We start from the raw sequence: 17,736 nt of genomic DNA on the forward strand, positions 1-17,736 counted from the left end.
TAAAACCAAATATTTCACCTAGGACATGGAAAAAGCACTAGATCACCAGAAAGCAAAGAGTAAAAAGCTGCAAGCAGAAGCAATAAGAAGATGCCAAACTTGGAACAAGGTCTTATTGACACATAATATGCTAATCAGCTCACTCCTTTAGGCCAAAAATAAAAAGTCTTTGTTCACATAGGTAACATATGTATTTTTGAGAATAACAAAGTCACCATGGAGATATATTTTTTTAAACAATTTTTTATTTTCTGAAATATTTGACTATTTCACTGATAAACTAAAAAAGAATATTATTTAATTTTGTTGTTCTTTTTTGTAGCCTTTATGACCTGTAATATTAACTTGCTTGATAGTAAAGAACCAAAAGTTAATGGAAGAGCCTTGACCACGAGTTTCTCCTATGACAACCTTCACTGTTCCTGATTTTGTGGATTTAGAACAAAGTTACAAATGTGTTTATTTTGTTATTTATTAGTAAGGCAATATATAAATTTAGATTTTTTCTGAAGTTGAAAGAACAGAATGAATACTAGCCCTCTTTCAGTTTCAGTATTATAGACAATGCTCTTATTCATTCACGTACTTTGGACATTTGCTCCTTTCAAACATGCATATTTTTAAAATACAGTGCCCAAATGTGTTAATTTGAGGACACCAACAACCTGAGAGGCCTTTCCATTTGCTCTTTAGCCTGCTTCTCTCGATATGTAAACTAGTGTATCAGTGTGTCTGCTAATAAATACCTTTCACACAACTGAGAGAACCCTTTGGATTTAAGCATTGCAAAACAATGGTATTTAGTCGACTATCTTCTTGGACTATAAGAACATTAGACTAGCCGACATCTTGCTGAAAAAACTAGATTAAATTCATGTCATTTAAGTCTTTTAGATGTTGGGAGTGACCAGTAAGCCAACAGACTGACGTGTCCTCTCATAGTGTCAAATCTAATCCGTGGCACTTTAACACACTTCAGGTGAGCACACACACATATATTGAGATATAAGGAAAATAAAACCGCATAATACTTGAGACTTCAAAGGCTTCATTCCTAAATGCCCCAAAGTTACATGTTCCTCCTACTCTTTATTAAAGAGGCTTCCGAAAACAAGTCTGAGAAGCATTTCTTTTAAGTATACACGATAGTAAGTACTCTTCAGAGTCAATATTAGATAACAAGTTTGGACTGGAACTAAGAGAAGCATTCTAAAATTGAGACTGTAAAGGATTACATGAAAATATCACCCTGTCATTAAACAACTCAACTTCACAACTAGCCTGACATTGATACATTTCCTTCCAATCAAAAGTAGCTGCAAACCGGGACACCACTGGTGGCGCAGTGGTTAAGAATCCGTCTGCCAATGCGGGGCACATGGGTTCGAGCCCTGGTCTGGGAAGATCCCACATGCCACGGAGCAACTAAGCCTGTGCGCCACAACTACTGAAGCCTGCGTGACTAGAGCACGTGCTCCGCAACAAAAGAAGCCACCACAACGAGAAGCCCCCGCTCTACGCTGCAAACCTTACTCTGCATCTTTCAGGTAAGTCTATACAAAATTTCTACTTTTATTTCCCTTTATCTAAAGGGACTCAAACACACTGATTTGGCTTTCCTGGAATTAGTAACTGAGCATGAGCAAAGAACTACTCATAGTCCTACCCTCTTATTTTTGCTCTTAAGCCAGAACCATATTACTTACAAAGATAAAAGGCACCCCATTATGAAATGGTGACATTTGGATGAAAAATGAATCAGAGTAATTTCTTTAGAAATTATTTTTTCAAATTTCCTTTGAAAAAATTTTCCAAAAACTTAAATCATAGGGCAGTTTTTATCAAAATAAAAACTTTACGTCAAAACAGCAGCTTTGGGAATTCCCTGGCGGTCCAGGGGTTAGGACTCTGTGCTCTCACTGCCGAGGGCCCAGGTTCAAAATCCCTGGTCAGGGAACTAAGATCCCACAAGCTGCATGGCGTGGCCCAAAAATACCAGAAGTTTTGGTAATGGAATGTCTTTTCATTTTCTACTAGGAAAATTATTAGCATATTTTCATGAACAAAGGTAAGACAGTAATGGAAATAACTAGGCACAGTCATTTCATTGTGTGACTTTCAGAAGATGATGAGTTTGTGAAAAGTTAAGGCAATGAAGTCACATTATGAGTATGCTGAAGAATTTACACAAAAGGTAGAATTATCACTTCTCTTTAATCACTGAGTTTCAGATTTTACAAATAATCTTAGAACAATTCAGGTAACTAAGGTTTTGGGGGGAAACAGTTCTTACTTGTACATGAAGAACTATTACATGCTCCATTTTTCTGCAAATAACTCTATTGGCTGGATTAACAAACACTGTCACAGAAACACAGAATTTTTTTAAAGCCATAGATCACTGCATATATATTTACAAAAAGCCATAAACAAACATGCATTTCTCCTTATTAGGAGAACTTAAATAGATGTTTGAACATTAAGGCAGTGATGATTCTAAAACATAATGAAATTCTAAGTTAAGGCTTTATGTTTCTTTTGAAACCCATATTCATAGGCAACTGTGACCAAAGCAAACTTTTATCTATCAGATTGAGTTCACCTGCTCAGGATATGTTATTTATCCACTACCAATAATTCTTCTACAGGATAGGAATTAGTAGCAACACCATTAATTTACTTTAGTGAATTCTTAGTCCCCTCCTTAGGTTTTATTTTGAGGATTTAGCCTTCAGCAGCATAAGCATGTGCCACAGAAAAAACAGAGCATTTTTCTGGGTAAACTTAGAAAAATTTACAGAATGCACTGATTTTTACTTGCCTGAAAGTTGGCCAACAATCAAGAACTCAGAATCTCCTAAATACATAAAACTCCAAAAGCATACTTAACCACACACCCATCTCAAAACACAGATGTTCTTGATTATTGAAGCACTTGGTCTTCACCTCATTTTCTTTGAAGACTGTTTGGTATTACCCTCTCTAAACAAACAAAGCAACAAAATGCAGAACACCATATTTTAGATGGATCTATTCTATAATTGCTATCCTCAAGACACAAATACTATCCTTGCTAGACCAATGTGTTTCCTCATTTAAGGAAAAAATGAGAGGTGGATGAAAAGAAGATTCACTTTAAAATAGCTGCTGATTGCACTCTTGCCCTATCAAGCTTATGCAAAGTATTGAAATTTAGGGGGGAATGTCCTTTTCTCCTTATGTTATTTTTTTTTAAACATTTAGAGAGACAAAACTCAGACTCAGCTGGTGGGTGCGCCTTGAGGAGCAGCTCTGGAGCACCGGCCTGGCCTTCTGTAGGGAGTAGGAGGGATGCTCGTAGGACACACTCCAGTCTGGGCTAACAGGCATGACTGCACAGCCCAGCGTTTCCATAGTTGGGGTGACTTACTGTCACTTAGACTGAAAGGATCACTATTTACACTAAGTGCTTGCCGCTACTTCTTTAAGCAATAATTTTACAGCAACATGTCTCGTGAGGAAAGTACTATACACTTAACGTTCGTATCAGTAAGAGTTCACGTAGAGGAGGGCTGGCATTGACTATATGAAAATTGTCTCAAAAGCTAAAGACAAGTGTAGTTTCCTTTGTGTCTTCAAATCAGGGGAGAGTAAGATGTCAAAGCAGATGAAGCTGTTGGTGTTTAAATCTGATGGTGCAGCGTCAGACTTCTTTAGACATTATTGGGACACAGGAATTTCTAACAAGCACTGGTGAAAGTATTTTAGGTGCAATTTAAGTAAGTCATACTTTGACTAAAATGTTTTGAAGGTTTGAAAAGTTTGTACCCTAGTCCTGGTGAGCTTGGCTTCAGCTAAATGGCTAGGTGGGTTTTAAAGGTGTGAAATACATTTTTTTTTTTTAAGAAGGGAAGACTACACTGAAAGGGCAAATGTAGGCAACACAAATACAATCATTGTTAGATCAACATCTTAAACTTTATAATACACTCACACATTTTTACACAAATTTCATGTTTACAAGTACAAAAGGCAAAGAACCTCAGAGATTCGAAGTAACTGTATCATCAAGTACATTCAATAGAGTTAACACTGCTGTCCCGGTTCTCCATCTTCTAAATCCAGAAGGGAACCAACTGTAAATGCCATCCCCCATGTGGATTCCACTTTCAGAAGTTGGAGACTGGGTGTAGTTCTGCACATGTCTGAGTTTCAACAGAGCTGAATTGAGATTCCATCGTGTTCCAGGCCAAATCGGCCAGAAGAAAGTCATCCATTGCTGTTTGAGTTTCATTGCTGGTGAAGAATAAGCTCCCCAAAGTTTCAAAGCCAGAATTCATGGTCTATGTTTCTGCACTGTTCAACTGAACTTTGCTTTCTAGAGCAGGTAGGTTTTTAGCAGTGGAGATTCCTTCAGTTTGGGTCTCTGTGTCAGATGAATCAGTACTCATGGAAAAGCTGGAGTGTTTCAGAATACTTCCCAGAGGCAGATGAGGGCTACTGTCTAAAAAGAAGTTCAAGTCCGTCTGTGTCTGTGTGTCAAACATTTCAAGGCCTAAGAAGTTAGAATTTCCCCTACAACTGTAGGACTGGGCACAGGCATCTGCAAATAAGAAGTCAGTTTGGGTCTCTATGTCCAGGGATTCCAAGACTGGTTCTGTGGTCATGGTGCTAAGCTCACTCTCTTCAGTTTGAGTCTGGATATTTGAGGCCGAAAAGAACTCTTCAATATCAAAATCAATTGCAGGATTCTGGGTTGGGCCAGATGGGAGCTGGGTGTCAGGTCCAGTACTTGTGTCAGACAAAAGACTACGATTGTCCAGTGTCTGACCAGGCAGATTACTTGACAAGATGTTTTCTAGATCACTTAATAAATCTATGGTTTGGGTCTGATTATCTGTCATATTCTGTGAAGAAAGCATACTATTCTGTGCACTGAAGTTTATAATTGGTGCAGATTTCTCAATATCTTGATTTAAAGTTTTAGGGTGGTTCTGAGGTAACAAACCATGAGTCACAGTCTCTGCTACTAAGCTGCTGCTTATAATATTGTCTGTAGAAACACCATATGATGAAGGGACACTCTCAAAAATGTCTCCACACATTACACCTTGGTCCATCTGTACTCGATCATCGGTTGCACTTTGCATTCCACTGGTCTGAGTTTCTCTGGAGATCCCACCTGACTGGAAACTGGCATCTATAAACACATCAGTCTGAGCCGCTATAGATGAGGTTACTTTAGAACTGGGCAAAAAAGTTTGAGTATGAACACTAATGGGAAGGGAAACTTGAGAACCAAATGTCAAATCAGTTTGAGAACAAGATGACACAGAGGAATCAGGGCTAACCCACTCTGCAGACGGTATAAAGTGTTGTGTGGTGTAAGACAGTTCTGTCTGTACATTGATTGAAGAAATGCTGTTCTTCTGACATGTGTTCCCTAGTTCTTGTAAAGGGTTAGATGGACTTTTACCGAAGTTCACTTGAACACCTGTGCTAATTGGCTCAACAGCAACAGGATTTACAATTTTTGAAAGAGGGAGGCTCTCCTTGAGAGAGCAAGCCTCCGAATCTAGGCCGAGGATCAGGGTTCCGATGGACAAGGGCAGTAAGTGCACAGCACCGGGGGCAGAGCCCTGATGATCGACACCCAACACCACAGGCTGGGCTGAGGAGTCGGCTGTAGGCACAAAGACAGGCACAGGAGAAAGCTGCATAACGGGGAGTTTAACCAAAGCCACTTTGGGCTTTGGTAAAAGCAACTTCTGAGGATACCTTGAAGGTGTTGGAAGAGTCTGCTTTCTGGCATTAGAGCTGCAAGAATCTTCAAACGAAGCCACTAGCTTTATTTCTGAAGTTTCCAGTTCTTGAGCATCTGGTCTTGGGGTTGCTTGGTTGCTCAGTGATTCAACAGTCTTACAGGACAACTTCTGGTTGTGCAGGCAGTTTTCCATTTTCCTTTTCTTACTAGGTGGATCCCTGAAAACAATGACAGAGTAAAAAGAGAAAAACAATTTTAAACTGCAGTTTTCTTCATCAACCCTGGCACTGTTATCTTCACTTACAAATTCTATTTCCCACATCTACAGCAGAGGTCAGATTCAACCCAGCGAAGAGAAATCCCTTCTTTTGTAACTCGGCCTATTATCAATATATGGTAGGTAGAAGTTCAGAAACATGCAAACAGGGAAGCACACCTTTTTTTTGGGTAAAGTGCTAAGTACCAGAACTCAACTTAGATCTGTAAGCATCAGGAAGCTAACAGATTATATAATGCAACTATTATCATTTCTAAAGTAGGAAGCTCTTAGTCCAAATATAAATATGACCTTTCAAATGAAGCACAGTTTCATGATAAAAAACTCTTCAACAATCTAGTATCCCTCTAACAGAAAACGCTGGAAGTTTTTGAAGAAGTGAAAACCCAATAGATTTTCAGTTGGGAATAATAAGGGACTCTCAAAAGGAGCTGGTGAAAGAATAAGGAAGAACAATTGGGTCAAGTAGATGTGGATCATCTACTAGTACTGCTGCCATTTCCAAAAGTTCCCTTCTTCACGTCACATCTTTTCTCCGCCATTCCTCCTTTCTCCCCACACTAATGGCTCTACAGGAAGTTTCATTTGAAACTCTTCCCACAGCTATTGGCTTTTGGGCCACCATTTTCCCCCTTTACCTGTGTTCTGCAGGGATCTCATGGCCAGTTCGGTAGATGTGGGACTGTAACGCAGTCCTGCTGGCATAGGGACAGCCACACGTGCACTGGAAGGTCTTACCACAATCCTCTGCATGTCTTTTCAAGTCCCACTCAGTGCCATATGAATTGCTGCACTTACTACATTTATGCTTCTTTTCAGCATGCATTTTCATAAAGTGCTAGGAAGAACACAAAAGGACTAAAATGAAAAACTGCAACTGCTCAAAACATTTCAAAAACCATCAACATACCCAAATTAACAATGATTTTACATGATACAATATAGCAGTGCAAATCCAAAGAATGTAAAAACAGGCAACTCTTCCAGTCCAGAATCATCTCTTTCCCCACTGGCTGGGTCCCTCCCTCCTCTTTAAGATAGCTGCTTCTGAAATTCTTCTTTTCCCTGCAGTTTCTTAATCCTTTGGGAGAACATTTCCTTTGTGCCTTTGCTCCTCTGACCTTGAAAGCATGCAGATTCACACAAGAGATCTGGAAGTACACAGTTTATCATACTTTGCTGACTTGGTCTTCTTTTCTTTCCAAATCCACTTCTGGACAACTTCCCCTCCAGAACAAGCCATGTCTCCTTCACTTACACCCTACTCATTTTTTCCCCAAGTGGGAGACTTGGGTGGCTGTCCTTACAAGAAGCTTTCTGCTCAATTCTCTAGTTATGATTGGTAAGTAATTAGAATACATGAGGTTTATGACATCTGCATTTCATCCTCAGAGAAGTATACTTAAAGGCAAGTAAAATACCTGTTTTACGAGAGAAAATTGAGAAAATGGTCTGTCAGGGCCTCTAGGGCATCCTTCAATTGGACAACAGTAGAATTTTGGTACAGTTTTCAAATCTTTTCTTATTGTTGGATTCACTATGCCATCCTGCAAAAGAAAAATTACTTTAAATAATTATCTTCAAAAAACCAACAGAACGAGCTGGGAGTGATAACAAGGAATGAGTAAAGATGTGCACAAGGGATCTTTTTAGGGTGACGAAAATGTTCTAAAATTTGGGCTTGTGGTGATGGTTGCACAACTGTAAATCTACTAAAAAATAACTGAGTTATTAACTTAAAATGGGTAAATTGTATCGTGTGTAAACTATTAGCTCAATAAATCTGTTAAAATTTTTCAAAACAAAATAAACAAAAACCAACTATATTGTTTAAAAATCTTCTATCCATTCCTTTAGCACTCCTTCTAGACTTAAAAATCTCTGCCCTTCAAGCCAGCTTCTCTAATTGTAAGTGGTATATTTATAGTTTCGTAGGCTCAAGACTTGGTATCATCCTTAAGTCTTCCCTTCTTTTTTATTCCACCCACACTGAATTAGTGTGAGTCTCTGAAAAAAACCTGACTATGATCTAGGTCTTCCTGATAAAGAGAACTGTGACTTTCTCTGATCACCACAATGCCCCCTAAAGTAGCTAAAGCTAGTTAACACAACGTTTATACAGTAGCGTGAATATAGGCACCATGCTCTGTTTGAAGTTCAGTAATCATTATAATGGCCAGTGCTAACATAGCTTTTACTACCATGGCAGGCACTGTTCTAAGCACTTTATATATATTAACTCATCCTAGTAATCCTTTCTTATTAAGTATGTGATTGACTTTTTGGCTGGGAATTTTAAAATAATTGGTGAGTTAATTTAGCTTAAAGTGCTGTCTTGTTGCCCCTGATGAGCCCACATACCTCAGGAGTGAGAAACCTATGACCTCCAGTATAATTCTTATCTGACAACCCCCAGCTGGCCCCAGAGGAAGGTGTGTGGATGGGGGGTTGGGGTGGGTAAGGACCTCCCTACTACGGCTGGAAACAACTGGACACGTGCTCAGGCCTCAGCTGCCGCTGTAGCACCTAGACGTTTTAGTCCTTAGGTGCTGTGATGGGAAAGGATTCACTACTTTTGGAACATGCCCACCTCCTCTGCTTTCATCAGTGTGCATCTAGAGAAGAAACGAAGAACCGTGCGGCTAGGACTCCCTCCGTTTGCTTTCCTACTGGATCTCAAGAGGAACATGTTGATCTTGTTGAGTCTGTGTCCACTCATGTAGAGGGGAAAAGAAGCTATTCTTGTTTCATTTTTTTTTATTTATTTATTTATTTATTTTTGGCTGTGTTGGGTCTTCGGTTCGTGCGAGGGCTTTCTCTAGTTGCGGCAAGCGGGGGCCACTCTTCATCGCGGTGCGGGGACCGCTCTTCATCGCGGTGCGCGGGCCTTTCACTATCGTGGCCCCTCCCGTTGCGGGGCACAGGCTCCAGACGCGCAGGCTCAGTAGTTGTGGCTCACGGGCCCAGTTGCTCCGTGGCATGTGGGATCTTCCCAGACCAGGCCTTGAACCCGTGTCCCCTGCATTAGCAGGCAGATTCTCAACCACTGCGCCACCAGGGAAGCCCTCTTGTTTCATTTTTAAACAACGTAATTTATCTTTCAATGATATCAAATGTAGTCAGTTATTCCTCCATGTCTTCTACCTTGGTCCATCCTTTTATAATCCTACTGCACTACACTGTCTAGATATTCATATTCATTTGGATTATTTAAATGGTCTCCTAAATAATTTTCCTTCCTCTTCTAATGTCAGAACAAATTTGACATTCCAAAAAATTATTTGTATGTATCACCAAATACTATTTTTTTAAACAAGGTACATAAAATAAAATCCCATCTCCTCACTATGCCTCCAATCTACCATTATAACCATATCTTTTTCTGTTCCCTTTTCATACACTCCGCTGCTCAGCCTAACACTCTTCCCACTTCCATTTCCACCTTCTACAGCCACTCTCGGATGACTGTCTCCCTTCAGGCAGAATGTGACGGTGGGAAGAGGGCACGGCATGGAGAGGCCTGTGAGCTATTTCCACCACTGATTAGGCACATGACTTTGGACAGGTTATTTAATCTCTGAGCCAGTTGACTCATTTCAAAAACAGAGAGAATAGTTAACTCTCAGGATTATCTAGTACTGGATTAGCGTGGAGCCCACTCACGTTCTCAATAAATAGCACTCCCTTGTTCTGCTCACCACCCAGATCTATTCCTTGTCTGAATTCCAAGGTAGCAGCTAACTTAACTTGCAAAGTATCATTTTCTTTTAGAATTCCTGTCTCCTCAACTAAACTTCTTAAGGGCAGAAACTAATTTATACACCTCTTGGTACTGTTTACATGCTTTAGACTGCACACTAAAGGCAGAGCACTTTTAGAAAGGCAGCCCAGTGCGGGGCAGCAGCTCTCACACCTAGTGGCCTGTGAAAAATCACTTGAGGCGTTAAAAAAAAATACCTGTGCCTGGTCCCAGTCCCAGGTAATGATATAATTAGTTTTGGGTGGGTTTAGTATTTGGTTTGGTATTTGGTTTAAAAATCTCCCCTGATGATCCCAGTGTGTAGCCTAGCTTAAGAACCATGGTGCAGTGGTTAAACCCATGGGTTCTGGAATATGGAATTCTCTATGTTGCTCCTTTCCTGTGACCTTGAAAAAATTAACTGTCTTGGTTTCCTTATTTGTAAAGTAGGCATGATAGTACGATCTACCTCAAGGTTGTTGTGAGGATTTAGTGAATAATTTAAGAGACTTAGAACAGTGCTTATCATATAATCACTCAATTAATTATTATAGCTATTAGTTATCGGCTGTGGAGATTTTTGTGGCTTCTTTTGCTTTCTGCCAACCAACTTAAGGCCAATAAGCTAATCTAAACTAGTACTTTACATTAAATACTGTCCTTGTGGCAACAGAAATAAAAGCAAAAATAAACAAATGGGACCTAATCAACCTTACAAGCTTTTGCACAGCAAAGGAAACCATAAACAAAACAAAAAGACAACCTACGGAATGGGAGAAAATATTTGCAAATGATGCGACCGACAAGGGCTTAATCTCCAAAACATACAAACAGCTCATTCAACTCAACAACAAAAAAACAACCCAATCGAAAAATGGGCAGAAGAACTAAACAGACATTTCTCCAAAGAAGACAGATGGCCAACAGGCACATGAAAATATGCTCAACATCGCTAATTATTAGAGAAATACAAATCAAAACTACAATGAGGTACCACCTCACACCAGTCAGAATGGCCATCACCAAAAAGTCTACAGATAACAAATGCTGGAGAGGGTGTGGAGAAAAGGGAACCCTCCTACACTGTTGGTGGGAATGTAAGTTGGTGTAGCCACAGTGGAAAACAGTATGGAGTTTCCTCAAAAAGCTAGAAATAGAGTTGCCATATGATCCAGAAATCCCACTCATGGGCATATATCCAGACAAAACTACAATTCCAAAAGATACATGCACCCCTATGTTCACAGCAGCACTATTCACAATAGCCAAGACATGGAAACAATCTAAATGTCCATTGACAGATGAATGGATAAAGATGTGGGGTGTGTGTGTGTGTGTACACACACACACACACACACACACACACACACACACACACACACACACACACACACACAGTGGAATACTACCCAGCCATAAAAAAGAACAAAATAAGGCCATTTGCAGAAACATGGATGGAACTACAGATTATCATACTAAGTGAAATGAGAAAGACAAATACCATATGATATCACTTATATGTAGAATCTAAAATATGACACAAATGAACTTATCTATGAAATAGAAATGGACTCACAGACATAGAGAACAGACTTGTGGTTGACAAGGGGGAGGGTGGGTAGGGGGGGAGGGATGGATTAGGAGTTTGGGGTTAGCATATGTAAACTATTATATAGAGAATGGAGAGACAACAAGGTCCTACTGTATAGCACAGGGAACTATATTTAATATCCTGTGATAAACCATAATGGAAAATAATATATATATAGAAAGTATATATAACTGAATCACTCTGCTGTACAGCAGAAATTAACACATCGTAAATCAACTATACTTCAATTAAAAAAAAGAAAGAAAGAAAAATCCATGGATTCATCTCAAAAAAAAAAAATACTGTCCTTGTGAAAGTCTGATTGAAATGCTGCTTTTATTGAAACAATGGCCTCTGCTAGCTTTAATGACAACCAACACTGTCTCTCAATCACCAAACTCATCCCATTCACCAGTTCATCTTTTTTTAAATGAAATACTTTTAAACTTATTTTCCTTCTAGTGTTATCTGCAAGAAAAAATCAAATATGGAGAGAATATTAAGAAAGCTCTAAAATTCTTTTTTTTTTTTTAAGGCTAGGACAATTAAAAAAAAATTATTTATTTTGGCTGCACCGGGTCTCAGTTGTGGCATGCATGCGGGATCAAACCCTGGGCCCCCTGCATTGGGAGCACGGAGTCTTACCCACTGGACCACCAGGGAAGTCCCCATGCTTACTTCTAATACATCTTAAATTTGCTTAGCAATCCTTTTATTATCCCTTTTCAAACTCCCTATCATGCTCTCATATACTTGTTCACTTCACTTTTTAAAAAATTAATAAACTTTATTTTTTAAGAGAAATTTTATTAGATTCACAGCAAAATTGAGCGCAAAGTACAGAGAGTTCCCATACACTGTAGTGCCCCCCCGCCCCCCCAATACAGCCTGTTCCACTATTAACATTCCTCACCAGAGTGGTACATCTGTTACAATTGATGAAACTACACTGACACATCATTATCACCCAAAGGATGATGAATAAAAGTGGAGATAGAGTTGTAAGGTGCTACTCTAGCATCTCTCTGCCTTCACAGAAAAACATCCAAGAAGAAAAGTAGTTTGCTTTGTTGTTGTCTTATTGTAAATTTAAAATTAGAAGTCTCTGTACACTGTGATCTATAGAGCAACTTGGAACATTTTCTTTCCCTAAAAACAGAAAAAAATTCCTGGCAAATCATTAAAAGCAAACCCCTGGACTGAACATAACACAAAATCCACTAAGCCATGTTTTAAAAATATGTGTTGCTGGATAAGAGGTTCTTTAAGGGGGCCCCTGTCCCCTTCACTGTTTTCAAACGTGAGGGATAAAAGAATCAAGAAATGCCCATTTACTCCTACTCTTCTTTTCCCTGAATCACCAGCTTTCATTTCTCCATGGACCCCCTTGTAGGCAAGGCTGGACTAGGATATTTCCAGATTTACTTACAGGATATGGAATATAGACATATATCTTAAGAACCCACATAAAACCAAAATGTATCATGTACCTTACACCCTACAACTCTATCTCCACTTTTATTCATCATCCTTCAGAAAGATTTGTTAATAATTAAGAAGGGAGTATTTGACTGAGGGCAGGGTATCTTCTGAAGATTAGAAATAAATAAGAACCTTACAACAAATAATGGTGAAGGGAATAAAATATTATCATAGGGGCTTCCTTGGTGGTGCAGCGGTTAAGAATCCGCCTGCCAATGCAGGGGACACGGGTTCGAGCCCTGGTCCGGGAAGATCCCACATGCCGCGGAGCAACTAAGCCTGTGTGCCACAACTACTGAGCCTGCGCTCTAGGGCCCATGAGCCATGATTACTGAGCCCGTGTGCCACAACTACTGAAGCCCGCGCGCCTAGAGCCTGTGCTCCACAACAAGAGAGGCCACAATGAGAAGCCTGCGCACCGCAACGAAGAGTAGCCTCCGCTCGCCGCAACTAGAGAAAGCCCGCGCGCAGCAACAAAGACCCAACACAGCCAAAAATAAATAAATTAAAAAATATATATATTATCATAATCTAGGAGAAAAAAAACACAACAACTAGGGCAGAAACTAGAATTATGTGAGTAGCTGTAACCAAGAGAACAAAGGGAAAAATCGCCATTGAATATGACGCAGATCTGCCAAGCAGATACACTCAAGCTTCAGGGCCCGTAGGAGCACAATGGACTGCTAGGGGAGCCTCTGGTCCAAACACAGACCACCTGCAAAGCCACAGGGAGCTCCCAGTCAGCTCTTGTCCTTATTAGGCCTCCTTCTTCCCCCTTCCTCCTCACAATACTTTGAGAACATCAAGGGTCAAGCGTAATGTTTGAACTCAAGAGCCTACTACTTGGCTCCCAATTGTGTGGACAGATTCACCACACTGGGGCAACACTATACAGATATGGCTATTTTGTCACACAGGCTACCTTCATAAAAAAAAAAGAACCCCCTTTCCACCAAGACAGCAGATGTCCCGGGGCTGCATGGTTAGAAAGACGGAACAAGGCAGGAAAGTGAGCCTGTTTGACATGGAAGAAACAATGATGGTTCAGGGTGAGGTTTCTTTAATTCCTGCCGAAACAGGTCTCTCTAGTGACCTAGGAAGGAAACTCAGGAGAGTCCATTTTTCGGTTGTTCACGATTTGCAGTTCAGAAAGCAATCTTGAGCGCACTGTGCTGTCTGCAGACAAGAGAAATCTGAAAAAATGACTAAAACTGGAAGAATGGCTTCACATAGGTTCTAAGCAAGGGGGGATGCTGATACTCTGCTGTGCTAAGGTCCAAGTAAAGGTTTGACTATTAAAATCTACAGTTGCCTCAAACATATTCCTTCCTCGTGGGCCCGTTATATGCTTAGGATTGGCAGCTTCAGAGTTCCTGAACTTTACATATTTTAAAAACATAATTAGAAATAAACCTACTGCCTACTACCAAACCCATCGTATACTAGCCCTGACAAGTAAATGGTATCTTTGCGCTTCACAGATGCTTCACAAAGTCTGGAGAGATACACAGCCCCTGACAGCAATTCCATAGAAAAGAACAATGTAAACTGTTAAAAAGTGCTTGCGAGAGTGATGTTCAGGCCAACACAAAGAGAGTCGTGGTCAGACTGGCAGCTTCCTCTGCGCTCAGAGATGTAACGTCGGCCTTAGCTGTCTACCAGTGAGGCGAGGATACTGGAGGTGGGTGACGGCTGTTATACACGAGCTGAAGAGAACCCAGGGATTAGGCTGAAGAACTCCTGCAAATATACAGTCCATCCACTCAAGATAAAACATGGCTAAGAAAAGGAAGTGTTTAATTAAAATTTGGGATGGAGGAGAAACCAGGAGAACGAAGACCATTCCCAGAGTTACTTCACTTGTGTTGTAAAAGAAAGGCAGAACTCGCAGGGAAACTGCAGGCCCACCTGCGAGGTCTTCCTCAGTGCACCTCCATGTACCTCTCCTGATCGGGCCTCCCTAATCGTCACTTCAGCACGTTGGGGCCTCTGTATCCAGCTGGTGCTAGAAGGGGACTGCCCTCCGTGGGCATCCCATCTGCCCTACTAGAGACCATCACCTCGAACTTTCTGCTGTTAAATTCTTATCAGAAGCCTGATTCTAAACACGTTTCTGAGGGAGATTTACCTGAAGGGCAGACGGAACATGCAAGAGGCGAGGTAATTTAAACTTACTCCTGAATCAATTCAGACCACCGAAAGCTACATACTCACAAAACTCCCTTCAGTAACGTGCTTTGGAATTATGCCCCTGTTGGCCTAGAAAGACTTGAAGAAGTGGTGCAAGGAAACTTCCTATTGTAATGACTGAGAAATCATGATTTAATAGGTCTGGGATGGGGCTGGATATCTGGATTTTTAAGAAGCTTTCCACAGATGTGCACTGAAGGCTGAAAGTCGCCCCATTTTACGTAAGGTGGAAGGGACCTTCAGATTATTGTCCTGTTATTATATACCGTGTCCCCTCTTAAACAAGATCCACGGGAGAAATTTCGCTTAGGCCTCATCCCTGAGCAAAGGTGATGTTTACCAACACTGTGGAACCTGTTGCCAAAGCTGCAGCTCCCTGCTAACAACTGGCCCGGAGGAGGAGGCAGTGTGCGTGCGGTGCGAACGGCACCGGCTTCGACCCGAGGCCGGGTTTAAAGCCCAGCACTACGCAGGTGCGTCATCGTTTTCTCTGCCGTAGAACGAAGGTGTCGTGAGAGCTCACGAGACAAACGTGAGAAATGCCCGCGACGCCAAGTGCGAGGCCGGTGGTCCGGCCGGTCCGAGCCCGACAGCGCAGTGGCATGACACAGGGTTTTCCTACCGCTGCGCCTTCCTGCCTCCTAGCTCCCACTCTCCATGCCGGGACTCCCCTCCCCGGTCTGGCCCTTTAGGGCCTCGGAAGCCCCCGCCGACGCCGGCCGGACCTCGGCGCCTTCCCGTCCGCGGCCCTGGCCGCCCACGGCCCCGAGCGCCCGCTTCAGGCGCTCGGTCGCGCCAGGCCCCGGGAGGCGCCGTCCGCGGCGGGCTCACCTGCAGGCGGTGGCTCTTGACCAGGTGCATGTTGAGCGCGGGACTGTTGGGCAGGATCTTGCCGCAGCCGCGCACCGTGCACAGGATGTTGGTCCGCACGGCCCGAGACAGCTCGCTCACCGACGGCTGGATGAGCTCCCGGGCCGGCGGCGCCGCACCCGCAGGCTGTTGCCTCGCCGCCGTGGGTCGCGGCCGGCTGCCCCTCAGCCGCCCGGGGGGATCCCACGGGCCAGAGGCGGCAGCGGCTCCCCTCGCGGCCGCCGGGACGGCCGCGGCGCCCAAGGCCAGAGCCGCTGGCCCCGCCGCCGCCGCCGCCTCAGAGGCCGCCATGGCTCCCGCACCTCAGCCCGGACTGCTAGGACGCCCCGCCTCCCGCCGCAGCGACTTCCGGAAGGGGGCGGGGCCTCTCGGCTCATTAGCATCCGGCGGGGCCCGGGCGGCCGCGGCGTCGTGTGCGGGAGGCGGAGAGCGCGTCTGCCATGAGCCACCACCAGAAGAGGCGGGCGGGTTACGAAACTTCACAGGGGTTCCTGGGGACAGGTAGGACGTATTGGTCCCGCTGGTCCATTATTCGCCTTCCTAGAAATCTGACCTCGGGCCACAATTGGATAGAAGAAAAAGCAATGCGTTCAGAACTTTACTTCCCAAAGATTGGAAATAACCCAAGTGTTCAAGGAGGAGAGGCGAGAGTATGTGAATTACAACTATCTGTTTACCAGACACTGGGGAATGCACTTTTCATTCAGTATCTCATTTTGTCCTCAAAACAGACCTAGCAGGTACGTACTGTAAGTTTTCCCCCATTTGCAGAGAAGTAAGTAACTAGCCCGAGGTCACATTATACAAACAAGAGGATTGTTATAATTGACAGAGTTAATCATTTTAGGGAGGGTAGATTTACTTGTCTGTATTTTAACTGATGAAATTTGATTACTGTTTGGGGGACAGTGTAGCTCAGAGGAGGGTTACAAAACCTAAGTTGGAAGAGGGACCACCAGATAGGTCATTTAAATGAGTGTAGGAGGCCAGGTGTAGTCAAAAGGGAGGGGTGAGGACTGCAGTGGAATGGGAGTTACATCCTTTGTTTAAAGGGGGCAGCGGCTACTACTCGTCTTTGGTATTGCCGGATTTATTTTTCAAGATTTTTATGTGAAAACTTCCAGCTTTTATATATTAGCAGCTCTATTTGTTTTCTATTGCTGCAATAACAAATTACCACAAACCTGGTGGCCTGAAACAACACAGATTTGTTATCTTACAGTTCTGGAGGTCAGAAGTCTGAAATGAGTCTACTAGGTGAAGATCAAGGTGTCGGCATGGCTGCATTTCTTCGGGAGGCTCTGTGGAAGAATCTGTTTACTTGCCTTTTCCAGCTTCTCCAAGTCATTAATGGTGAGTTGAGGCTTCTTCACATCACTCTGATTTCTTCAGTAGTCAGGTCTCCCTCTGCTCTCTTCTATTCCTCTTCCACTTTTGAGGACCCTTGTGATTACACTGGGTCCATCCAGGAAATCCGGGATAACCTCCCCATCTGCAAAGTCCTTTTGTTTTGTAAAGTAACAGATTTACATATTCCAGGGATTAGGATGTGGACCTCTTTGAGAAGGGTACTATTCTGCTTCACAGTAACGAATTCTGTATTAAAAAGTACTGTGGGCCCCAAATCCCCCACATCTGTGTGAGAGATAGCATCCACGGGCTATTGTTTCTTCCAGCACAGTGTCCAAGAGGGCAGGCTCTGGAGGCCAACTGCCTGGGGTTAATGTGGGCTCAGTCACTTACTAGCTAGTACTAAGCTTTGGTATTCACGTCGATAGAGTGAGGCTAGTAATGCCACCTGCCTTATGGGATTATTATGAAAATAAGACAAAGCGTATAAA

At 42.5% G+C, this 17,736-nt stretch overlaps 2 protein-coding genes across 2 annotated transcripts in view; one reads left to right on the forward strand and one right to left on the reverse strand.

Annotated features, from left to right (window-relative positions):
- Window positions 1-144: 144 nt before the first annotated feature.
- On the reverse strand, window positions 145-16,215 carry ATMIN (ATM interactor). The gene is made up of 4 exons (XM_057534632.1): window positions 15,857-16,215; window positions 7,442-7,567; window positions 6,659-6,858; window positions 145-5,961 (listed from the first exon to the last, which is right to left on the reverse strand). Exons 1-4 carry the CDS (start codon window positions 16,184-16,186, stop codon window positions 4,323-4,325), a joined length of 2,295 nt encoding a protein of 764 aa, XP_057390615.1. The 5' UTR covers window positions 16,187-16,215; the 3' UTR covers window positions 145-4,322.
- Window positions 16,216-16,433: 218 nt separating this feature from the next.
- The window catches only part of CMC2 (C-X9-C motif containing 2), a 39,706-nt gene continuing 38,403 nt past the window's right edge, over window positions 16,434-17,736 (forward strand). The window contains exons 1-2 of the mRNA XM_057534007.1: window positions 16,434-16,635; window positions 17,118-17,248. Of these exons, the coding sequence (XP_057389990.1) occupies window positions 16,586-16,635; window positions 17,118-17,248 (181 nt within the window). The 5' untranslated portion in view covers window positions 16,434-16,585. The remainder of the gene's footprint in view (window positions 16,636-17,117; window positions 17,249-17,736) is intronic.

This window comes from Balaenoptera acutorostrata, chromosome 19 (genome assembly GCF_949987535.1).
Source record: "Balaenoptera acutorostrata chromosome 19, mBalAcu1.1, whole genome shotgun sequence".
NCBI lineage: Eukaryota > Metazoa > Chordata > Mammalia > Artiodactyla > Balaenopteridae > Balaenoptera > Balaenoptera acutorostrata.